The sequence below is a fragment of the Chiloscyllium plagiosum genome, chromosome 36, assembly GCF_004010195.1.
Source record: "Chiloscyllium plagiosum isolate BGI_BamShark_2017 chromosome 36, ASM401019v2, whole genome shotgun sequence".
NCBI classification, from domain to species: Eukaryota; Metazoa; Chordata; class Chondrichthyes; order Orectolobiformes; family Hemiscylliidae; genus Chiloscyllium; species Chiloscyllium plagiosum.
Window position 1 is genome coordinate 34,646,628 of NC_057745.1, and position 26,321 is coordinate 34,672,948.

At 43.2% G+C, this 26,321-nt stretch overlaps 1 protein-coding gene across 1 annotated transcript in view; it reads right to left on the reverse strand.

Annotated features, from left to right (window-relative positions):
• adamts17 (ADAM metallopeptidase with thrombospondin type 1 motif, 17) overlaps window positions 1–26,321 on the reverse strand; it is a 655,987-nt gene that overhangs the window by 396,058 nt on the left and 233,608 nt on the right. Inside the window, exon 8 of the mRNA XM_043677648.1 lies at window positions 20,510–20,615. Within this exon, the coding sequence (XP_043533583.1) occupies window positions 20,510–20,615 (106 nt within the window). The remainder of the gene's footprint in view (window positions 1–20,509; window positions 20,616–26,321) is intronic.

The following is a 26,321-nucleotide window of genomic DNA, read 5'->3' on the forward strand; positions in this document are numbered from 1 at the left end:
CCTGTGCTCGCTCTGCTCCTCGCTCCAGGACCAGGCCTGTGCTCGCTCTGCTCCTCACTCCAGGACCAGGCCTGTGCTCGCTCTGCTCGTACCTCCAGCACCCGGCCTGTGCTCGCTCTGCTCCTACCTCCAGGACCCGGCCTGTGCTCGCTCTGTGCTCGCTCTGCTCCTACCTCCAGGACCCGGCCTGTGCTCGCTCTGCTCCTACCTCCAGGACCTGGCCTGTGCTCGCTCTGCTCCTACCTCCAGGACCCGGCCTGTGCTCGCTCTGCACCTCCCTCCAGGACCCGGCCTGTGCTCGCTCTGCACCTACCTCCAGGACCCGGCCTGTGCTCGCTCTGCTCCCCGCTCCTGACCCGGCCTGTGATCGTTCTGCTCCTCACTCCAGGACCAGGCCTGTGCTCGCTCTGCTCCCCCCCTCCAGGACCAGGCCTGTGATCGCTCTGCTCCTACCTCCAGGACCGGGCCTGTGCTCGCTCCGCTCCCCGCTCCAGGACCCAGCCTGTGCTCGCTCTGCTCCCCCCTCCAGGACCGGGCCTGTGATCGCTCTGCTTCTCACTCCAGGACCAGGCCTGTGCTCGCTCTGCTCCTCACTCCAGGACCAGGCCTGTGCTCGCTCTGCTCCCCCCCTCCAGGACCAGGCCTGTGCTCGCTCTGCTCCTACCTCCAGGACCCGGCCCTGTGCTCGCTCTGCTTCCCCCTCCAGGACCCGGCCTGTGATTGCTCTGCTCCCCGCTCCAGGACCCGGCCTGTGATTGCTCTGCTCCCTGCTCTGCGTGTGGGAGTTTGGGTGAAGAAGAAAAACTCCTGCATGGACTCAGCACAGAAGGACTGTGACGTGTGTATTGTAAGCACACTTTTAATTCTCATTCTGAACTTTGAATCGCTGTATTTCCATGCTAGGCGATTTCTTTTTTCTATTATTTCAATTCAGTGACAATACTTGAAGTATCTGTACCTAGGTACCCTGAACCTAAGACAGTAACGAAAGGCAACATTACGAACTTTTCATTGCACTCCATCGTGTACACGTGAGAGTAAGGGCTGTTCTTTTCTACTCTAACTTCATTTTAGCCAGCCACAAATTATACACCTCAATTAAATCTCCTTAGCTTCTTCCTGTTCTAGTGCCCGCCTGTCCAATCTTTTCTCATTCCTGGCAACATCCCTGTAAACCTCTTCTGCACCTTCTCTAGTGCGATCACATCTTCCCCATAATGTCGTAACCAGAACTTCATACTGTACTCTAGTTATGGTCTACTGGTGTTCTATGCAGTCTCACACAACTGTTCATCTATTTTATATATCTGCGAGGTAAGTATACTGTATGCCTTCTTAGTTACTTTATGTACCTCTCCTACTACCTTCAGATATCAATGCATACACACTCCAAAGTCCCTTAGTTCCTCTTACTGTCCTACCATTTACAACATATTTTCTCACTACTTTTACTCTCCACAAATTCATTGCCTTATTCTTATTCAGATTAAATTCTACTTATCCCTTTTTCACTCTGCAGTCCACAACATTTTCCTATAGTCTACAGCTTCCTTCTTCAGTATTAAGAGCACAGTCCATTTTGCAAGCTTCTTAATAATGTCTCTTGCACCTAAATTCAAATCAGGGATATATATCACAAGGAGACTTGCAGACCAGCTGGAAGCCTTCCAGTCACAAAGTACCCTGATCAGAGAATAAATCATAGAATCGCACAAGTGCAGAAAGAGGCCACCAATCCTCCAAAAAGCATCCGCTACCCGATTCCTGCATTTCCCACGACTAATCCACCAAGCCTACATACACCTGGGTGCTATGGGCAACTTAGCATAGCCAATCCACCTAACCTGCACATCTTTGGACTGTGAAAGGAAATCAGAACAGCTGGTGGAAACCCACGCAGACACGGGGAGAACATATCAACTCCACACGGACAGTTGTTCAAGGCTGGAATCAAACCCAGTCCCTGGCACTGTGAAGTGAAGCAGCAGTGCTAACCACTGAGCCATCCTTTGTTTCCCATCACTGACCGCAATTTTAAAACCAACTTGACACTTCCATGGGTTTAAATTTTTCTGACCATGTTGACCACATCAAATGCACTACCATTTCGACTTTCCTTATAACTTTCTCAAAGACATTATTGCAAGTTAGTCAGACATACAATACTTACTCCATCCTTCGCTTTAATGTCTACATCACTGCCTCCATACACATTATCTTTTTGTTTTCTAGTTTGTCCACAGCTTTCCTTAGTTATCCTATCGTTCTTTAACGTGTTTATGAAGCATCTTTGGGCTTTCCTTTATTACACTTGCTTACACTTTTTCATACCTACATCTTGCTTTGCTAATTTCCTTTTTAATTTCACTGTCTGAAATCTGAGGATTTCTGTCGTACTGAGCTCTCAGCGTCTGACACAAGTTTGGCTTTCTTCTCTCATTCTAATCTGTACACTCTTTCATATCTAGGGAAGGGCTGGCAGTTGCTCCAGAACAGGATGTCCCACCCTTTTACTCTGTGAAAGCATATTCGCTCATGGCCTCTCTCCCTCCCCTTTGAACATCTCCCACTATGCTCTGACATAGTTTGCATACTGATTTATTTTCAAGTAACTGCTTCCAGATCAAATTGCATGTCAGCTTCATAAAACAAAAGGTCCCCAGTTTAAAATAAATGGTAAAATAAACACAGTCTGTTGGCTAAAACACATTGAAGCTCCTTCTGTAGTTGCTCTATACAAAACCAAACCAGATGTATTTGAAAGAGAACTTGCATTATCAGTCATGGGAAAGGCAACCCAACTGATATGGTCTGCTGATGCTCGGTATTATAGAATGACGGATTGTCCATGTTCTCTGCTGCTACAGTTTAGAAGGTGCTTTCCAGTCACATGTGACAACACAGAATGTTTTGTTGAACTTAACAACCAAGGTGATCATTACGCTTCAAATGTCTGTCTGGCTATTCAAATAAATGATAGATGATCAGTAGCTCAATTCCTTGGTTCCATATCTGACTAATGACCTTACCAGCAAAAATCCACCTACCACCGTTTTCAAACTGTTAAATGTCTCCCAGCCTCAACAATTTTTTTCTGGGTGGGGGCAGACAGTTCGAGATTTTCATGGTCATTAATGTGAGGATACGCTTCCTAATATCACCCCTCAGCACCACAGCACACATTTAAATCTATCGCCACTTCTTCTGAACAACTGAGGGAATACTTTTCCCTCCATCAACCCTATCAATTCCTTTAATCATCATAACCACATAAATTACAGCATCTTTAATCTAGTCTAATCAAGCCTAAACAATGCACGATGTCATTATAACAGCACATTTAGCCATAGTATCATTATCTGGCAGCACAGAATGAAGCCATCCAGTTATCATATCTATGCAGAGTCTTTGAAAACACTGTCCAAATTTGACCCAAAGCCCAGCCCTTTTCTCAAAATCCTGCAAATCTGTATTCTTCAAGTATATTTATGGTTGCCTTTTCCATGTAAATTGGAATTGGTTTCCAATCCAGTTCATAGACTTGTGTGGAATAATTTCTCTTTTTTTCCCAGTTAGTTCTTCTGTCAGTTCTTTAAAATTTATGATTGCTGAATCATATAGTGGAGGAAATAACTCCTCTCTATTTGCTCGAACAGAATGTTGAAATCCTTAGTATGTCTTCCTTTAATTTTGTTATAAGAATAATTCCAGCTTCATCAAACTTCCCACATAACTGAGGTGCCTAATTTCTAGGATGATGCTTGTAATATTCCTTATATTTTCTCCAGAGCTTTGTATGGTATGGTACACAGAACTGTACAGAAGATACTCCATCTGACTATGTTTTAACTATGATCTGTAAAAGCTGAACACGAGTTCCTCGTTTCTGTATTTCATGCTCTTATCCACAAAGATGGCCTCTCTATTTACTGAGAAGAAAACCCTTCCTCTTGGCAATCTTCATGAAGTAGCAGCTACTCTGTTTAACTCTGCAAACCTAACTAAAGACTTAATCATTAGCTTCAGTTAGAAGTGATAAACACATTGTGTGAATAAAGTAAATCTTAGCAAAATTCAAAATTCCTATTAATTCTTGACTTCTGACTATTTAAATTTGTACATCAATAATTGGAAGACAGATGTCCTTCAGTGAGATTACAGGACTGTAGGTGAGAAATGGGACACATATGAAGAAGGTTGAAGGGGCACGTAGTCAACTTTATAAAGTGGTGTTAAGGCCGAGAGTCTAGGGACAGAATCTTGGAACCTAATGGCACATTGAATGAATGGAAAAGGGGCAGGGTCACAGCAAGCCAGAGTTAGGGTCAGAGGCAACATGCTGAAATACAAGGACGGAAAGGATTTATTTAGATTTCCAAAAGGCTTTCAATAAGGTCCTATATAGTGTCTCATGACCAAAGTCAGAACATTTGAAAAAAGGGTACTCATTGCAGAATAGATAATAAATTACAAAACGGAAAACAGAAAGCAGGGGTTAAAGCTAGATACTCAGGCCAGTAAAAGGTGGGAAGTAGATTTTGCTGGGACCACTGTATTCATCATTTATATAAATAATTTATACGCCAAAATTGGAAGTACAATATCACTATTTTGCATTAATGATATTACTGAAGAAAGTTGTGACAAGATACCAAATAAAATTAATAGATTTGCACAATCCACTTCTGAACGATGCATGAATTTCAACATAGGTCAAAGCGAAGCTAGTGCTTCGAAAGCAAGGATGTGAATGTTGGTTGAGCAGCAAAGGGACCTGAGGCACAAATCCAAATATCACAAAACATGTTAGTAACAGATAATAAACAAACAAAACATTTCGGCCCTTGAGAAGAGAAACTCCATTCAACTTGTAGAGAATTTGGTTAGACCATATTTGATTGCAATGCATTGTTCTGATCTCCATGTTATAAAGAAGTTGTAGAGGCATTGGGGAAAGTGCATAACATGTTCATAATGATGATACCAAAAATGAGGGGTGAAAATAATCAGCAAGAATTGAACAGTCATATACCAAGCACAATTTTCAGACCAATAGATGAACAGATACAGATATTTTTACAGTCCAGTTTCTGAAGGCCAAGAAAATCCAACCTTCTGTCCTGACCTGCAATGAGTCAACTCATCTCGAACATGGTAACACTGTCGAAACCCACATCAGGTGTCATAATGGGATGATGCTGCTCCTTCAACAAGGTTGTCTTGTCCTTGGTTTTTTTTTCAAAACTGTTTTACGACACAGATTCCAAAATGTCTGGCTCGATCTACTTGAAGAAGTTTTTAAGTTTAAAAAAAAAACACTCAGACAATGGAAGTGGAGTGGCCAGTTCCCCCAGCTTAGCTTTCCTCTGGTTTAGTTTGAGATTTTGGTTTGAGATTTGGTTGTCAGGTCTCTGGTACCGAGGCTCAGAAGGGAAGTGGGGGTGGCGAATATAAAAGCGCTAGTGGTAGGGGACTCCATAGACGGATTGACAGGAGATTTTGTGGTCAAGAACGGGACTCCTGGAAGGTTGCCTCCCCAGTGCCAGGAGCCGGGATGTGGCCGATCGGGTTTACAGGATTCTGAAGTGGGAGGGTGAGCAGCCAGAAATTGTTGTACATATCGGGACCAATGGTATAGCCAGGAAAGGAACTGAGGATCTGAAAAGTGATTACAGAAGCTAGGTTGGAAGCTGATTACAGGATGAGTAAAGTAGTAACCTCAGGTTTGGTACCGGTGCCACGAGACAGTGAGGTGAGGAACAGTCAGCGAGTGCAGCTTAACACGTGGCTGTGAGGCTGGTGCAGGAGGGAGGGTTTCAGATATTTATACCATTGGGATGCCTTCTGGGGAAGGTGAGACCTGTACACAAAGGACGGGTTGCACCTGACCTGGAAGGGCACAAATGTCCTGGGTGGAAGATTTTTTCATGTGGTTCGGGAGAGTTTAAACTAGTTTGACAAGGGGGTGAGAACCAGAGCTACATATCTGAGAGGGAGGATAGTTTGATATGGGGAAGCGACAGGATGTTGTGAATCTATCGGGAAGGTTATTCATGTGATAGAACAAAGAGATTGGTTAAAGTGTCTGCTTTAATGCAAGGAGTGTCAGAAATAAGAGTGATGAACATAGATCATGGATCAGTACTTGGGACTTAGATGTTATGGCCATAATGGCGAAGTGGGTTTCACAGGGGCAGGAATGGTTGCTAGATGATCCAGGGTTCCGAATGTTTAAAAAGAACAGGGAAGGTGGAAAAAGAGGAGGGGGTGTAGCATTGCTAATCAGAGAGTGCATCACAGCTACAGAAACGAAGGTTGTTGAGGAAGGTCCGTCTACTGAGTCGGTATGGGTATAAGTTAGGAACAGCAAGGGAGCAGTCACTTCATTGAGGGTTTTCTACAGGCCCCCTAATAGATTAGATTAGATTAGATTTGATTCCCTACAGTGTGGACACACGCCCTTCGGCCCAACTAGTCCACACCGACCCTCTAAATAGCAGTAGGGAGATTGAAGAACTCATAGATGGGCAGATTTTGGAAAAATGCAGATGTAGCGTTGTTGTTATGGGTGACTTCAACTTTCCCAATATTGACTGGAAACTCCTTAGTGCAGATAGTTTGGATGGAGCCATTTTTGTCAGGTGTGTTCAGGAGGGTTTCCTTACTCAGTATGTAGACAGACCAGTGAGGGGAAAGGCCATTTTGGATTTGGTGCTCGGCAATGAGCTAGGACAGGTGTCAGATCTCACGATGGGAGAACACTTTGGCGACAGTGACTACAACTGCCTCACATTTCCCATAGCCTTGGAGAGGGAGAGGAGCAGTTACCGAGGGAAGATATTTAATTGGGGGAAAGGAAATTATGACACTATCAGACAGGAGCTGGAAAGTACAGATTGGAAGCAATTGTGCCCCAGAAAGGGTATAACAGACATGTGGAGACTGTTTAAGGAGCAGTTGTTGTGAGTGATGCACAAATGTGTTCCTCTGAGACAGGCAAGAAGGGGTAAGATTAAGGGGCGTTGGATGACAAGAACAGAGGAACTTCTCGTCAAAAGGAAGAAGGCAGCTTACTTAAGGCGGAGGAAGCAAGGATCTGGCACAGCTTTAAAGGGTTACAGGTTTACTAGAAAGGAGCTCAGAAATGGACTGAGGAGAGCCAGGAGGGGGCACAAAAAAGGCTTGGCAGGAAGGATTAGGGAGAACTCAAAGGCATTTTACTCATACGTGAGGAATAAGAAAACGATCAGGGAGAAGGTAAGGCCAGTCAGGAATAGCGTAGGGAACTTGTGCATGGAGTTTGGGGGTTTTCTACAGACCACATCCTCTCACCTTAAAGACCAGGGATATATCAGGGAAGCGTGTCTTCTTTTTTACTTTGTGATAAGGGGACTAGCAGGGATGGCAGGGCAGGGAGAGCAATGTTCCATCTAGGGAACAGGAGAATCGACGTTTCGGGCATTAGCCCTTCTTCAGGAATGAGGAAAGTGTGTCCCCATCCAAGTACATCTGCAGGAAGTGCACCCAACTCTCGCTCCTCCAAGATCGTGTTAGGGAACTGGAGTGGGAGCTGGATAAACTTCGGATCATTCGGGAGACATAGTCTGTGATAGATAAGAGTTACAGAGAAGTAGTTGGGTGACTGTTCGAAGTGGGAAAAAACAATCAGTGGATTGTGGTCATTCCTTGAAAAACATGTATACCATTTTGGATACTGTTGAGGGGGAACAGGTCTCTGGCACAGAGCCTGTCCCTGTTGCACAGAAGGGAAGGAGGGAAAGGAGGAGAGTGTTAGTCATTGGAGGCTCAATAGTTAGAGGCTCAGATAGGTGGTTTGTTGGGAGTGAACGAGACTCATAGACGGTGTGTTACCTCCCAGATGCCAGGGTCCGTGATATCTCGGATCGTATCTTTGGGGTCCTGAAGGGAGAGGGTGACCAGTCTCAAGTCGTGGTCCATGTAGGTAACAACAACATAGGTAGAAAGGGGAATAGGGATGTAAGGCAGGATTTCAGGGAGCTAGGGTGGAAGCTGAGAACTAGATCAAACAGAGTTGTTATCTCTGGTTTGTTACCCGTGCCACATGATAGTGAGGCAAGGAATAGGGAGAGATATCAGCAGAACATGTGGCTACAAGGATGGTGCAGGAGGGAGGGTTTCAGGTTCTTGGATAATTGGGGCTCATTCTGGGGAAGGTGGGATTTGTACAAACAGGACGGCCTTCACTTGAACCAGAAGGGCACTAATATCCTGGTTGGGAAATTTGCTGTTGCTATTCGGGTGGGTTTAAACTAGCTCAGCAAGGGGATGGGAACCAGAGGTGTAGCTGCAGTGCACAGGAGGATGAGAGTAGGGAGGACAGGGACAGGATTTCAGGGTCACAGGAATGTGATGGCAGACGGTGAAATGATTTGAAGTGTGTTTACTTCAACGCCAGAAGTATCCGAAATAAGGTAGGTGAGCTTGCAGCATTGATAGGTACCTGGGACTTCGATGTTGTGGCCATTTCAGAGACATGGATAGAGCAGGGTGAGGAATGGATGTTGCAGGTTCCAAGATTTAGATCTTTCATTAAGAACATGCAAGGCGGTAAAAGAGGGGGAGGTGTGGCCTTGTTAGTCAAGGATATTATAACGGTGGATGAGAGAACTTTTGATGAGGACTCATCTACTGAGGTAATGTGGGCTGAGGTTAGAAACAGGACAGGAGAGGTCACACTGCTTGGAGTTTTTTAAAGGCCTACACAGAGTTCCAAGGAGGTGGAAGAGAGGATTAGCAAAATCATTCTGGGTAGGAGTGAAAGGAACAGGGTGGTCATTATGGGGGACTTTAACTTCCCCAACATTGACTGGAAATGCTATTACTCTAGTACGCCAGATGGATCAGTTTTTGTCCAATGTGTACAAGAGGGTTTCCTGACACAGTATGTCGAAGGGCCGACAAGAGGGGAGGCCACTCTGGATCTGGTGCTTGGTAATGAACCAGATCAGGTGTTTGATTTAGTTGTAGGTGAGCACTTTGGAGAGAGTGACAATAATTCAGTTACATTTAGTTTAGCGATGGAAAGGAATAGGTACATGCCACAGGTCAAGAGTTATTGATGGGGCAAGGGCAATTATAATATGATTAGGCAAGACTTAGGATGCATAGAATGCGGTAGCAAAATGCAGGGAATGTAGACAATGGAAATGTGGAGCTGGGTTAAGGAACAGATATTGCATGTCCTTGATAGGTATGTCCCTGTCAGGCAGGGAGGAAGTGATACGGTAAGGGAACCATGGTTTTCTACAAAAATTGCATCTCTTGTTATGAAGACTAAGGAGTCTTATGTGTTGATGAGGCAAGATGGTTTAGATGAGGCGAAGAAGAGTTACAGATCAGCTAGGAAGGATTTAAAGAGAGAGTTAAGAAGAGCAAAGAGAGCACATAAGCAGCTTTTAGCAAATAGAATAAAGGAGAACCCTAAAAGCTTTCTATAAGTATGTGACAAATAAAAGGATGATTAGGATAAGAATAGGGCCAATTAAAGACAGAAGTGGGAAGTTGAGTGTGGACCCTGTGGAGATCGGAGTGGAATATTGTAGAGGAGAAGAATGAGGTGCGTGATATTAGACTAGAAAGGATCGAGGTTAGTTACGAACAGGTGTTATCAATTCGAGAAGGAGTGAAAGTAGACAAGTCCCCTGGGCCGGATGGGAGTTATCCGAGGATTCTCTGGGAAACTAGGGAGGAGATAGTTGAGCCTTTGGCTTTGATATTTGAGTTGACATTGTCTATAGGTTTGGTACCAGAAGACTGGAGGATTGCAAATGTTGTGCCCTTGTTCAAGAAGGGCAGTAGAGATGACCCAGGTAATTATAGACCAGTGAGTCTTACTTCTGTTGTAGGAAAGGTTTTGGAAAGGGTTGTAAAAGATAAGACTTATAAGCATCTAGCAATCAACAATTTGATTTCAGATAGTCAACATGGTTTTGTCAAGGGCAGGTCATGTCTCACAAACCTCATTGAGTTTTTTGAGAAGGTGACTAAGCATGTAGATGAGGGTTGGGCAGTTGACATGGCATACATGGACTTCAGTAAAGCCTTTGATAAGGATCCACATGGTAGGCATGGAATTGAGGGTGATTTAGCAGTTTGGATTAGAAACTGGCTTTCTGAAAGAAGGCAACAAGTGGTGGTTGATGGAAAATATTCAGCCTGGAGTCCGGTTACTTGTGGTGCGCCACAAGGGTCTGTTTCGGGACCACTGCTGTTTGTCATTTTATAAATGCAGGCAGAGGTGGATGGATTAGTAAATTTGCAGACGGCACTAAAGTCGGTGGAGTAGTGGACAGTGTGAAAGAATGTTATAGGTTGCAGGGGGACTTGGATAAACTGCAGAATTGGGCTGAGAGGTGGCAAATGGAGTTCAATGCAGCTAAATGTGAGGTGATGCATTTTGGAAAGAATATCAGGAAGGCAGAGTACTGGGTCAATGGAAAGATTCTTGGTAGTGTGGATGTGCAGAGGGATCTTGGAGTCCATGTACATAGATCCCTGAAATTTGGCACCCAGGTTGATAGTGCTGTTAAGAAGGCATACATTAAGTTAGTTTTATTGGTACAGTGATTGAGTTCTGGAGCCGCAATATCATGCTGCAACTATACAAAATGCTAGTGCGGCCATACTTGGAATATAGTGTACAGTTCTGGTCCCCATATTTCGTGAAGGATGTGGAAGCATTGGAAAAGGTACAGAGGAGCTTTACCAGGATGTTGCCTGGTCTGGAGGGAAGGTCTTATGAGGAAAGGCTGAGAAACGTGAACCTGTTTTCCTTGGCAAGAAGGCGGCTAAGATGGAATTTGATAGAGACATACAAGATGATCAGAGGATTAGATAGGGTAGACAGTGAAAGTCTTTGTCCTCGGATAGTGATGTCAGCATGTACAAGGGGGCATAACTACAAATTGAGGGGTGACAGATTTAAGACAGATGTCAGAGGCAGGTTCTTTACACAGAGAGTGGTAAGGGCGTGGAATGCCCTACCTGCTAATGTAGTCAACTCAGCCACATTAGGGAGATTTAAACAATCCTTAGATAAGCACATGGATGATTTTTGGATAGTGTAGGGGGATGAGCTAATAGTTCACAGGTCGGCACAACATCGAGGGCCGAAGGGCCTGTTCTGCACTGTGTTGTTCTATGTTCTAGATAGGGAAAGCCCAAAATGAGTTTTTTACTTTGGTTTTCATTAAGGGAAGGGACCTGGTTGTGAATAAGAACTTTGAGGAGCTGGAATACAGGCTTGAACAGATCAAGATTGATGATGTTGATGTGCTGGAAGTTTTGGCAAACATTAAGATTGATAAGTCCCCAGGGCCAGACTAGGTTTATCCCAGGTTGCTCCAGGAAGCGATAAAAGAGGTTGCTAAGCCGCTGACGAAGATCGTTGCTTCCTCACTCTCCACGGAAGTACTACCGGAGGATTGGAGGGAGGCGAATGTTGTTCCTCTTTTCAAGAGGGGCAATATGGAAATCCCTGGCAATTACAGACCAGTCAGTCTTACGTCTGTGGTCAGCAAGATTATGGAAAGAATTCTGAGGGATACGATTTATTTGGAAAAGCAGAGAGGCACTCAGCATGGTTCTGTGAGGGTCAGGTCATGCCTCACAAATCTTATTGAGTTATTTGAAGAGGCGACAAGACAGGTCAACGAAGGCAGAGCAGTGGATGTGGTGTATATGGACTTCAGCAATCTGGGTAATCCAAGATGGAGAATGGGAAAAATTTCTGGCTGAAACAGCTACTCCTTCATTGAGGTATTTTAGGTGCTGGAGGTGATTTCCTCGAATTCCAGGAGCAGCACTTACTGTTTTATATGCTGTTGCATTGTTTTGGAACTTTGGAAAAAAAAAAGTCAAAACAACAGTTTTAAAAGGGAGAAGAACAGACAAGGGAAGCTCATGGTGAGGTCAGTGCAGGAGAGAGAGAGAGAAAGAAACTGACACAGCAGTGTACCTGCACAGTTACTGCTTTTGCTGTTTGAATTCATGTATCGCTGGACATGGGAGTGCGTCTGAGAAAATTAACAGATGGTGAAATTCACAACTGATCTCGGAGGAACTGTTTGGGTGAAGTTCATAGCACAGAAACAGGTAAGTGTATTGTTTTTAAGTGGGACTTACAGAAAGTCTGCAGTAGTGAGTAGAGTGGGTTTTTCTTGATTATATGTTTTTGGAGATATGTCTCTTGATTAAACTTAAAATATAAGCCATAACTATTAATTTAACCTGGGGCAGTGTTTGTAGAGGAATAAGGCAGTGTTAATTTCTGGATCTGTAGGTTGTGAAGGAGCAAAAATGGCCTTTAGTAGAGTGATATAAGCTTCTTGTCAGATGTGGGAGTTTAAAGAGAGTTTAAGGGTTACTGCAGATTATATCTGCAATAAATGCTGTTGGTTGCAAATCTTATCAGATTGAATGGATCAGTTGGAGAGACAGATAGAAGTGATGAGGAATTTGCAACAGCAACAGTATGTGATGGATGGCAGTTATAGGAAAGGGGGAAAAGTCGCATACAGTTACATAGATGGGTTAACTCCAGGAAGGGTAATAGAGGTAGGCAGCTAGAGCAGGAGTCTTTTGTGGATATCACCATTTCAAACAGGTATGCTGTTTTGGAAAACGTAGGGGATGATGGATTCTCAGGGGAACGTAGCACGAACAGCCAAGTTTCTGGTATTGAGACTGACTCTAATGCAATGAGGGGTACGTCGGCTTCCAAGAGATCAATTGTGTTAGGGGATTCTGTAGTCAGAGGTACAGACAGACTTTTCTGTGGCCAAAATCAGAATGGTGTGTTGCTTCCCTGTCGCCAGGATCAAGGATGTCTCAGAGAGGGTGCAGCATGTTCTCAAGGAGGAGAGGGGCCAGCTAGAGGTCATTGTCCACATTGGAAACAATGACATAGGAAGGGAAAAGGCTGAGATTCTGAAGGGAGATTACAGAGAGTTAGGCAGGAATTTAAAAAGGAGGTCCTTGAGAGTAGTAATATCTGGGTTACCCCTGGTGCTACGAGCTAGTGAGGGCAGGAATAGGAGGATAGAGCAGATGAATGCATAGCTGAGGAGCTGGTGTATGGGAGAAGGATTCACATTTTTGGATCATTGGAATCTCTTTTGGGATAGAAGTGATCTGTACAAGAAAGACGGATGGTTTGCACCTAAATTGGAAGGGCACTAATATACTGGCAGGGAAATTTGCTGGAGCTGCTTGGGAGGATTTAAACTAGTAAGGTGGAGGGATGGGACCCAGGGAGATAGTGAGTAAAGATATCAATCTGAGACTGGTACAGTTGAGAACAGAAGCGAGTCAAACAGTCAGGGCAGGCAGGGACAAGGTAGCACTAATAAATTAAACTGCATTTATTTCAATTCAAGGGGCTTAACAGGGAAGGCAGATGAACTCAGGGCATGGTTAGGGACATGGAATTGGGGTATCATAGCAATTACAGAAACATGGCTCAGGGATGGACAGGACTGGCAGCCTAATGTTCCAGGATACAAATGCTACAAGATGGATAGAAAGGGAGGCAAGAGAGGAGGTATTTTTGATGAGGGATAGCATTACAGCTGTGCTGAGGGAGGATATTCCTGGAAATACATCCAGGGAAGTTGTTTGGGTGGAACTGAGAAATAAGAAAGGGATGATCACCTTATTGGGATGGTATCATAGACCCCTTAATAGTCAGAGGGAAATTGAGAAACAAGATCTCAGCTATCTGTAAGAATAATAGTGTGATTATGATCGGGGATTTTAACTTTCCCAACATAGACTAGGACTGCCGTAGTGTTAAGGGTTTAGATGGAGATGACTTTGTTCAGTGTGTACAAGAAAATTTTCTGATGCAGTATATGGATGTACCTACGAGAGAAGGTGCAATCGGAAAGATGTTGTGAAATTTGAAAGGGAATCAGAAAAGATTTACAAGGATGTTGCCAGTATTGGAGGATTTGAGCTACAGGGAGAGACTGAACAGGCTGGGGCTGTTTTCCCTGGAGCGTCAGAGGCTAAGGCCTCTGCTCTTTGTAGTTTTTATAAATGACTTGGATGAGGAGGTTGATGGGCGGGTTAGTAAATTTCCTGATGACACAAAGGCTGGAGGTGCCATTGATAGTATCGAAGGCTATTGCAGGCTGCAGAGTGATATATGCAGGATGCAGAGCTGGGCTGAGAAGTGGCAGATAGAGTTCAACCTGGATAAATGCGAAGTGATGCATTTTGGATTGTCGAACTTGAATGCTAAATACAGGATTAAAGACAGGATTCTTGGCAGTGTGGAGGAACAGAGGGATGTTGGTGTTCAATGCAACTCAAAGTTGCCACCCAAGTGGATAGAGTTGTTAAGAAAGCATATGGTGTTTGGCTTTCATTAACAGGGGGATCGCGTTTAAGAGTCACAAGGTTTTGCTGCAGCTCTACAAAACCCTGGTGAGACCACACTTGGAATATTGTGTCCAGCTCTAGTCGCCCTATTATAGGAATGATACAGAGGCTTTGGAGAGGTTACAAAGAAGGTTCACTAGGATGTTGCCTGGATTGGAGGGCTTGTCTTATAAAGAGAGGTTGACTAAGCTAGGACTTTTCTCTCTGGAAAGGAGAATGAAGAAAGGTGACCTGATAGAGGTATACAAGATAATGAGAGGCGTGGACAGAGTCAACAGCCAGAGACTTTTCCCCAGGGCAGGATTGACTGGCACAAGGGGTCATAGTTTTAAAATATTAGGAGGAAGGTATACAGGAGACATCAGAGGAAGGTTCTTTATGCAGAGAGTTGTGAATGCATGTGATGCACTGTCAGTAGTGGTTGTGGAAGCAGAGTTATTAGGGACATTTATGCGACTGCTGGACATGCTCATGGATAGCAGTGAGTTGAGGGGTGCATAGGTTAGGTTATTTTACTTTAGATTAGGAATAATCCTCGGCACAACTGTGTGGGCTGAAGGGCCTGCACCTTTCTATGTTCTATGAGCAGCCTGGTTGTTCAGAGAAAGCAGTCGGACAGTTTTGAGACTGTTGATCAAAGAAACAGCTACATGGAAGAAGGTGTTTCAAGCTGAATCTAGAATATAGAACATAGAACAATACAGCACAGAACAGGCCATTCGGCCCTTGATGTTGCGCCGACCAATGAACTAATCTAAGCCCATCCCCCTACACTATCCCATCATCATCTATTTGCTTATCCAAGGATTGTTTAAATCTCCCTCATGTGGCTACATTGGGAGGCAGGCCATTCCATGCCCTTACCATGCGCGTGTTTGGGGGTGGGCGGCACGGTGGCACAGTGGTTAGCACTGCTGCCTCACAGCGCCAGAGATAGTTATGCCCCCTCGTACAAGCTGACGTCATCGTCCTAGGAACAAGACTTTCACTGTCTACCATATCTAATCCTCTGATCAGCTTGTATGTCTCTAAGAAATCCCCTCTTAGCCTTCTTCTTTCCAATGAGAACAGACCCAAGTTTCACAGCCTTTCCTCATATGACCTTCCCTCCAGACCAGGCAACATCCTGGTAAATCTCCTCTGCACCTTTTCCAATGCTTCCACATCCTTCCTGTAATGGGCGACTAGGACTGTATACAAAATTCCAAGTGTGGCCACACTAGCGTTTTGTATAGTTGCAGCATTACATTATAGCTCCAGAACTCAATCACTGTACCAATAAAACTAACTTACTGTATGCCTTCTTAACAGCACTATCAACCTGGGTGCCAACTTTCAGAGATCTATGTACATGGACTCCAAGATCCCTCTGCACATCCACACTATCAAGAATCTTTACATTGACCCAGTACTCTGCCTTCCGGTTATTCTTCCTAAAGTGCATCACCTCACATTTAGTTGCATTGGACTCCATTTGCCACCTCTCAGCCCAATTCTGCAGTTTATCCAAGTCCCTCTGCAACCTGCAATGTTCTTCCACACTGTCCACTACTCCACCGACTTAAGTGTCATCTGCAAATTTACTAACCCATCCACCTTGCCTGCAACCAAGTCATTTATAAAAATAACAAATAGCAGTGGTCCCAAAACATATCTCTCTGATATTTCTCTCTTGCAAGACCCTGTGTCTGAATTTTCCTTTTTTACCAAGGGGTGTTTATGGGGGATTGATGCAAGTATTTGGAACAGCATCATTAAGTTGGGATAATCTGGTGGGTTTCAGACGGCTAAGTTATTTTATAGCTGAAATTGTGTTGCTGGAAAAGCGCAGCAGGTCAGGCAGCATCCAAGGAACAGGAGAATCGACGTTTCGGGCATAAGCCCTTCTTCAAGAAACTTTTATATTCTGTTCTCTTTTGTTTGTGTCTTATTCGGTAATCTTGCAAATAAATTCTGTTTTGTTTAAAGCTTAGTGGTTACATCACTCCTGATGCTTAAAACAACTAGCAAAGTTAGTCCAGGCTACTTTCTTGAAATGTTTTGAGGGGATCTGGCCTGGTCTACAACAGTAAGGACAAGGTTGCTCATTTGTAACCAGGCGGAACCCCTAATCAAATATACTTGTCCTTGCCAGGCAGAGAAAGTGTGCAAATGTCATGCAGCAAATAGTCAAGGAGAAACTGCAAAACTGTAGAACTCATTTTTGAGACTTTAAGTAGCCAACCCCTCACCATTCCACATCAACACTTGTCATTTCTGCAGCTGCCTCACTAGCTGGGTCAGCTTATAGACAATGGGCTAATACAAATCCAAATAACTGAGAAAACAAAAGTGTGAGCTGGTTAATTGTTTTGATTTAAACAGAGCTAGAAAAACCGTATTAAAACAGCAAGCTCTAAAACAGGCCTGTGGTGCTAGACATGAAAAATGAACCAAAAAGAGAAATTGCTGGTAAATCTCAGCAGGTTAGTCAGTATCTGTGGAGAGAAAGCAAAGTAAACATTTTGAGACCAATGACACTTCTTCAAAATTCATAGTAGCTGGGAAAAAGTTTTTTATGATGAAGACTGGGTAGGGGAGGGGTAAAGAATAAATGATAGGTGGAAATAGAGTCCAAAGAGAGAGAAGAACAGTTAGACAGACAAAGGATTTGATATGAAAAATGATCCTGACACTGGCACCACATGGATTGAAACAGAAATTCAAAGGAATCCAAGGATTTCATCATTTAATTTTAAAAATTACTCTAAAATATTAATAAAAATTCATTTTGAAACGCTAAACCAATCCAGATGTATTAAGATAATTAGAAATAGTGGTGGGTCCATCCTACAAATAGAGCATAAACATCCTTTCAACTGAGAGCAAATTATCACAAATATGAAGTCACACAACAAGTGAATTCACCTGATGAAGGAGCAGTGCTCCGAAAACTTGTGATTTCAAATAAACCTGTTGAAGTATAACCTGGTATTGTATGACTTCTGATTTTGTATATCCCTGTCCAACTCCAGCACGTCCACATCATATGACAAATAACAGACACATTTAATGGCCCTGTTCCACATCGTCAACAACCATTATCAAAGCAGATTCACTTATGCATGAAAAATCACATTGGGACACTATCCAGTGCACATCCATTATCATTTTCGACATGTTTGTTTACATTATTAAAAGTAATTTTCTTGAAATAAAACTGTGGAAAATCACTAGCCACTGTAGTCCAGATGTAATCTTCAGAAGAACATATACACATTGTAAAATAGAAAGTCACAACAGCACCTGCTTTGAAAGTTTGCTTTGTTCTAAAACCTCTCTCCTGCTGTCTACTTTGTTGAAAATATTCCAGTTCAGCCACTGTGATGTATATCTCATTCTGAATTCTCCCACTGTCTCCTGCTAGCGTGAAAGATTACTTCACCTCTGGCGATCAATTCTATGCCTTCCCTAAAGACAGCAGGGTCTGTGTCCCTGCATTTGAATTGAAAATATATACATTTTGGTGTGGCAGTATCAACATGTACTCAGACACACACACTGATACAGAGGTAAACTCACTCACACTCTCATTTACACAGATACATACATGCAAATTCTCACATGCAAACCATGGTCATGGACTTCCTTGCACATTCATGTGAAACACTTAGGTGCATACAAGTGCAAAGCTATTACAGTCCTTAAAATATTCAAACTATCAAAAAAGTATTCCCTACACATTTGCTGGCCTTCATCTGTGAACTCAGCATTTGTACTAAAATCACTTGGGGAAACAAGACAAGGACACTAGAATAATAAACGCACTTGCTATGCAAATTCTTCTCTGTGCCTACAGTCAAATGAAACAGCCACTTCCTCCACTGGTTTATATCCAACAAATGGTGTTTTGAGTAGTTTCCATAACCATATCCATTTTCACGTGGTCCTGGCATTTTTCTGATTTCTAACTCACCATCAGAAGAACTGGCTAGATGTACTAAAGGGATCACTACACTCCAAATGAACACAAGAATTCTCCTGGATATTTCTTAAAAGTTCATTTTCAGGATGTGAAGGAGGCTAGCATTTATTGCTCCTCGTTAGATGTCCTGAAAAAGGTGATGAGCTGACTTCGTCTGAACCACTGTAGTCCAGAAGCACATTCCAGGATTTTGATTCAAAAAGGCAGCACAGTGGCTCAGTGGTTAGCACGGCTGCCTCACCGCGCCAGGGTCGCAGGTTCGATTCCCGCCTCAGGCGACTATCTGTGTGGAGTTTGCACGAACTCTATCTGCGTGGGGTTTCCTCCGGGTGCTCTGATTTCCTCTCTCAGTCCAAAGATGTGCAGGTTAGGTGAATTGACCATGCTAAATTGCCCGTAGTGTTAGGTGCGTTAGTCAGGGATAAATATGGGCTAGGGGAATAGGTCTGGGTGGATTGCTCTTCGGAGAGTCGGTGTGGACTTGTTGGGCTGAGGGGCCTGTTTCCACACTGTAGAGAATCTAATCTAAAAAAAGTGAAGGAATGACCGATCAGAAAGCCATAGAGTCAGAGAGCTGTACAACATGGAAACAGACCCTTTAGTCCAACTCGTCCAAGACAACCAGATATCTTAAATTAATCTAGTCCCATTTGCCAGCACTTGGCTCATATCCCTCTAACCCATTCCTATTCATATACCTATCCAGATGCCTTTAAATGTTGTAATTGTATCAGCTTCAACCATTTCCTCTGGCAGCTCATTCCATACACACATCACACTCAGGGTGAAAAGGTCGCCCCTCAGGTCCCTTTTATATCTTTTCCCCCTCACCTTAAGTCTTTGTCCTGTAGTTTTGATCACAACTACCCTGAGAAAAAGACCTTGGCTATTCGCCCTATCCATGCCCCTCATGATCTTATAAACCTCTATAAAGTCAGTCCTCAACCTCCAATTCTCCAGAGAGAATAGTCCCAGCCAATGCAACCTCTTCCGATAGCTCAATGCCCCTCCCCGACACTGGCAACATTCTTGTAAATTTTTTCTGCACCCTTTCAAGTTTCACAACATCTTTCCTATAGCATTGCATGCAATATTCCAAAACTAGCCAAACAAATGTCCTGTACAGCAGCAACACAACCTCCCAACTCCTACCCTCAATGCACTGACCAATAAAGGCAAGCATACCAAACACCTTCTTCAATACCCTGCCTACCTGTGGACTATGATTCTGCACCCAAGATCTCTTTGTTCAGCAACACTCCTTTGGACCTTACCATTAAGTGCCCTGATTTGCGTTATCAAACTGCAGCACCTCACATTTAGCTAAATTAAACTCCATCTGCCACTCCTCAAGTCATCAACCCATCTGAAATAACCTTCTTCATTATCCATTACACCAACAATTTTGGTGTCATCTGCAATCTTACTAACCATTCCTCCTATGTTCATATCCAAATCATTTATATACATTCCAAAATGCAGTGGACCCAGCACTGATCCTTGTGGTACACCGCTGGTCACAGGCCTAAAGTCCGAAAAACAACCCTCCACCACCACCCCCTGTCTCTCACCTTCAAGACAATTTTGTATCCAAGCGGCTAGCTCTCCCTGAATTCCATGTGACCTAACTTTGCTAACCATTCTACCATGCGGAACTTTGTCAGATGCCTTGTTAAAGGCCATACAGATGTCAACCACTCTGCCCTCATCAATCTTCTTGGTCATTTCTTCAAAAAACTCAATCAAGTTAGTGAGACACAATTCCCCATGCACAAAGCCATGTTGACTATCCCTAATCAGTCCTTGCCTTTCCAAAAATATTTAGATCCTGTCCCTCAGACAAGCACAGCATTGTTCCTATCATAGACCATGAGCCACATAACATTGTTTCTGTCACACATCATAGGCCGAGTAACGCTGTTCTGGACACATCTACTGTGATTATTGTCAGACACAATCAGAACTAGAGTGAAAGCTCAATCCTCATTCTGGAAAATATGTAAAATATATCTTGGAATTCAAATATATTTAAATTTACGATCTTTCCATTTTAACATGCATGACTGCTCCCAATCTTGAAGCTGATAATTGAAGTTTTATTGAGCTTCAGTACTAACATACTTGTGGCCCAGCTCATGGGCAATGGTAAAGGCCAGATTGAGACCGTTATCTTCAGCAAGTACACACTTGCGAGTTGCACTGCATGCTCCACCAAGGTAGCCGATTCCTGTGGAAGAATCCAAAAGTGGAGAGTGATTAATTAACTGGAGGCAAAAATCAATTTAAATGAAGCCTGCTTTGTACTTCCTGCTCAGGAAGATTGAGGAACAGGAGCCAGGTTCGACACACAATTTGTAATACGGAGTTCTGTGCCAGCTGCACTCCAGAGTTCTGATACTTATGTCATTTCCTAAATCTCCTTCCTTGAGATTTTTGGCTCAGTTTTTACTCAATAGTATTTGTAAAATAGTATTTGCTTCCACGTGTAGCGATGGAAGGGTAGCTTCATATGAAGAGAAACAAGCTTAGATGTTTTGACAAATAACATGGCAGAGTTAGGAGTGGCGTGGGCTGAGCCAGAATTTGGGGAAGGCCCAAAGTTGCTGTGCCTCATGCTTGCAAAGATAGCAGAGTACTATGACAACAGGAAAAGCAAAGAACTGTGGATGCTGGAAATCAGAAATACAAACAGAAATTGCTGGAAAACTCAGCAGGTCTGGCAGCATCTATGGAGAGAAAGTAGAGTTAATCTTTTGGGTCCAATGACCCTTCTTCAGAACAAGGGTTTGTGTCCATAACAACATTGTTTATTGTGATGCAAATCCAGCTCTGGGTTGAATTTTGTCTCGTTTCATGTTAACATTAATTACATGTGTAATCTTTAATATTTCAAGTAAGAACAAAATTGAGGGTAATTAAATAGGATTTATGGCAGTCATTAACGTCAATTCTTAGAGTTCAGCATCCATCTTCTATTAATCTCGTCTCCACCTACACATTCTCTAACAATGTTTTAACACGACATCATGTTTAAGTGTCATGTTTGAAGGAGTGCCTTAAAGAGAAAAATAATAACTGGCTCCTCTTCTGCTTCAATAAATATTGCAAAAAACCAGCCACAACTCCCAGAGAAATAGAAGCAGCCAGCATTACATTCTCTCACTCCGTGTTATAACCTACAGAAATCATTGGATATTTAGGTAAGCAATTAGAGAAAATGCATGACATTCCATAAACAAGTATAAACCCATTGTCAGTGGAGGAACAGGGATCTATTTATGAACCAATGGATGAATTCATGTCTGATCTCACCTGCAGGATCCAAGACATTGTATCTGAAGCAAGATTATTTTCAACAATATTATGTTCTGGAGTTATTTGATAATGGTGAATGACACCATGGAAAGCCTAGAGGTGATGCTGGAAGAGATCACTAGCTGCATCCACATAATTATGCCTTACCACTTAACACCAGAATAAAGCACATGGCAAGTCGATGGGCAATAATATTTGTATCACATATGACAAAACTTCCTTACACAGCGGCAGACATAACTCTTGGGATGTTGAACCGTTATTTTTGGAACCTTAAGGGTTCATTGTACAGCCTGTTCCCCAAGCTGCTTTTAGAGTGTAGGTCTAGAGACTCCTTACTCAGGACTTCACAAACTTCTTGTCCACCCTCCCAAACTTCATTTCTTTGGAACGTATTCTCTTTCATGCTCAAATTTTAAACCTCACTGGGTTAGTGAGCTAAAAGTTAAAGGTAATTTAAAAGTACACAAGATTCCCTAATTTACCCACCTTTTAGACACTGGTTGCTGGATCAATTTTCTGCACTTAACAAAAATTACTACTTAATAAAAGTAATTAGATTTTAAACTCAGATAAACAGTATTGGACTGTCAACATATAATTTTACTAGTTAAGACTCGAGCCCCTTTATAAATTCCCCCTATAAACACAGAGACAAGAAAAGAAATGGGAAGAGGGAACAGCTGGATGGCAATTCAGTGGTCACAGTATCACAGGACTTGCTCAGATGATTCTTGCATTGATCAAAACACTGCTCCTTGATCTTCTTTCTCAGATACTTTTACTTGTTTGCAGGCATCACAGGGTGAATGTCGTGCAGTTGATGTTGTTTTACATGAACTTCAGTGAAGCATTTGACAAGGTCCTACTTGCCAGGCTGCTACAAAAGGTCAGAGTTCATAGGATCCAAGGCAAGTTAGCAAACTGGATCCAAAACAGGCTTGCAAAAAGGAGAAAAAGGGTGATATTGGAGGGTTTGTTTTTGTGACTTGAAGCCTGTGACCAGCGATATATGACAGGGATTGGTGCTGGGACCCTTGCTTTTTGTTACATATATTAACAACTTGAATGTGACTGTAGAAAGTTTAATTACTAAGTTTGCAGATGTCACGATAATTGGTGTGTTAATGATAGTGAGGAAGATGGTCACAGGCTACACTTTTAAATTTAAAATAATCACATAACACCAGGTAATTGTCCAACAGGTTTATTTGAAAGCACTAGCTTTCAGAGCGCTGCTCCTTGATCAGGTGGTTGTTGGGTGGTACACAAAAAGAAGCGGCGCTCTGAAAGTTAGTGCTTCCAAATTACCCTGTTGGACTATAAGCTGGTGTTGTGTGATTTTTAACTTTTTCCACCCCAGTCCAACACTGGCATCTCCAAATCAGGGCTACAGCCTGATATTGATCAGCTGGTAAAATTGGAAAATTGAATTTAATCCTGAATAGTGTGAGGTGATTCACTTTGGGAGGTCTAATAAGGAAAGGATTTACACAATGAACATTAGGTCGCTAGGGCATACGGAGGAGGAAAGGGATCTTGATGCACAAGTCCACAGATCCCTAAAGGTGTTAGCAGAGGTATTAATTGGTAAAAAAAGCATACGGGGTGCTTGCCTTTATTAGCCGGGGCAAAGAATATAGGAGCAGGGGTATCTTGTTGCAACTTTATAGAGCATTAGTTAGGCCATAGATAGAGTACTAAGTGCATAAGTAGAACTGCACAATCAGAAGAATGTCTTTACACTGGACAGGCTATGAAATACCTCCACAGAGGCTGGCACCAAGTCACCCTTAATTTACACAAGAAAAGTCCTTGACTTTAGTACTGCCTCATTCAAAGTCAAAAATCATAACACCAGGATATAGTCCAACAGGTTTATTTGGAAGTAAAGCTTTCAGAGCGCTGTTCCTTTGTCAGAACATTAATGAGCTACTCAACAAAGGAGCAACGCTCTGAAAGCTAGTGCTTCCAAATAAACCTGTTGGACTACAACCTGGTGTTGTATGATTTCTAACTTTGTCCACCCCAGTCCAACACCAGCACCTCCACATTATTTAAAGTCAGCTACCACAGTGGCCCTTCTGCTCATCAAAAACAGTCAAAAACACCCACCTAACTGTAGTAATTTCATTTCCAGCACTCGGCCCATAGCTTGGCTGACTTAGTGGTAGTAATCTGGAATTCACTGCCTATAAGGGTGATAAGACAGAAACTCTGATAATGTTTAAGAGGTATTTAGATTTGCACTTGTGTTGCCAAGACATACAAGGCTGTGGGCCAAGTATTAGATTAGAATACTTATGCGCTTATTTTTGACCAGTGCAGAATTGATAGGCTGAAGGGCCTTTTTCTGAGATGTAGACTTCTATGATTCTCTGACTTTTAATGAAGCAGAGAACTGAAAGTACATGAATAGTGTTACAGAGTGATGTTCAACACCCTCTGATAATTAAAAACCATGACGCGGAGGTGCCGGTGTTGGACGCGGGTGGACTATGTTAAAAATCACACAACACCAATTATAGTCCACAGGTTTACTTGGAACTACAAGCTTTTGGAGCTCTGAAAGCTAATCCTTCCAAATAAACCAGTTGGCTATAACCTGGTGTGTGATTTTTAAAATTAAAAACCAAAACACCCAGGGAAGCACACGTCACCTCGCCTCATAATCTGGTAAAGAATTGTAACAAGTGGTATAACCTACCTCTCAGTCCCCAATCTGTTATAAAGGAGCAGTTAAATGAAATGAAATCCTTCGGCCCTCGATGTTGCGCCGATCCAAGCCCACCTAACCTACACTAGCCCACTATCCTCCATATGCCTATCCAATGCCCGCTTAAATGCCCATAAAGAGGGAGAGTCCACCATTGCTACTGGCAGGGCATTCCATGAACTCACAACTCGCTGAGTAAAGAACCTACCCCTAACATCTGTCCTATACCTACCACCCCTTAATTTAAATCTATGTTCATTGAAACAAACAAACCCTAGCTTCCTGTCTTCCACTTCACGAGTCCTCTAGACAACTTTGTGACAAAGGAAAGGTTTAGAAGGATATGGGCTGAAAAATATGTTGCTGGAAAAGCGCAGAAGGTCAGGCAGCATCAAAGGAGCAGGAGAATCGACGTTTCGGGCATAAGCCCTTCTTCAGCTCCTTTGATGCTGCCTGACCTGCTGCGCTTTTCCAGCAACACAGTTTTCAGCTCTGATCTCCAGCATCTGCAGTCCTCACTTTCTCCTAGTTTTTTTAGAAGGATATCGGCCAAGCACAGGCAGGTGGGACTAGTTTAGTTTAGGATTATGCTTGGCACGGACTGATGGGACCGAAGGGTCTGTTTCCATGCTGTATGACTCCATGACTATCACTCTATAACTAAATAGCACCGAAGTCTAGTAGCTGTTCACTACCAACTATTCATGGTCTGGCAATGCCTAATTTGTCAATGTTCAATGAACCAGGGAAAACAGATTTCAAATCTATCATGGAGCTGGGCTGGGTCCCACTGCAACTCAGGTTTCCTGTGCTTGGTGAGATTGCTGATGAGTCTCAAGAGGTTAGATCTCATGGAAGCTGAAAATGTGTTGCTAGAAAAGCGCAGCAGGTCAGGCAGCATCCAAGGAACAGGAGAATCGACGTTTCGGGCATAAGCCCTTCTTCAGGATCTCATGGAATACAGGGAGAACTCGCCATTTGGATACAGAACTGGCTCAAAGGTAGAAGAGGGTGGTGGTGGAGGGTTGTTTTTCAGACTGGAGGCCTGTGACTAGTGGAGTGCCACAAGGATCGGGGCTGGATCCACTACTTTTCATCATTTATATAAATGATTTGGATGTGAGCATAAGAGGTATAGTTAGTAAGTTTGCTGATGACACCAAAATTGGAGGTGTAGTGGACAGCGAAGAAGGTTACCTCAAATTAGAAGCTGTGGGGAGAGGCTGAATAAGCTAGGGCTGTTTTCCCTGGAGCATCAGAGGCTGAGGGGTGACCTTATAGAGGTTTATAAAATCATGAGGGGCATGGATAAGGTAAATAGACAAAGTCTTTTGCCTGGGGTGGGGGAGTCCAGAACTAGAGAGCACAGGTTTAGGATGAGCGGGGAAAGATATAAAAGAGACCTAAGGGCCAACCTTTTCATGCAGTGGGTGGTACGTGTATGGAATGAGCTGCCAGAGGAAGTGGTGGAGGATGGTACAATTGCAACACTTAAAAGGCATCTGGATGTGTATATGAATAAGAAGGGTTTGGAGGGATATGGGTCAGGTGCTGGCAGGTGGGACTAGATTGGGTTGGGATATCTGGTCAGCATGGACGAGTTGGACCGAAGGGTCTGTTTCCGTGCTGTAAATCTCCATGACTCTACAACATGTATTTGAATGTATGCTCTGTCAGCTCTGAGGATTCCGATACCTGGAAAGGGTTGGTGTGACAAAGAGGTTGGGGAGAGATAACTCAGTTCCAATAAGGAAATTTAATAAATTTTAAAACAGGAGCTAAGTGATTAAAAACACAATTTTCATTCAAAAGAAGCTAATGAAAACAAAGTGAATCAAAAAGACCATGTTTGTTTATGTGTTGATAAACTGAACAAACGGCAGGCATCAGCAGGGAGCCAAA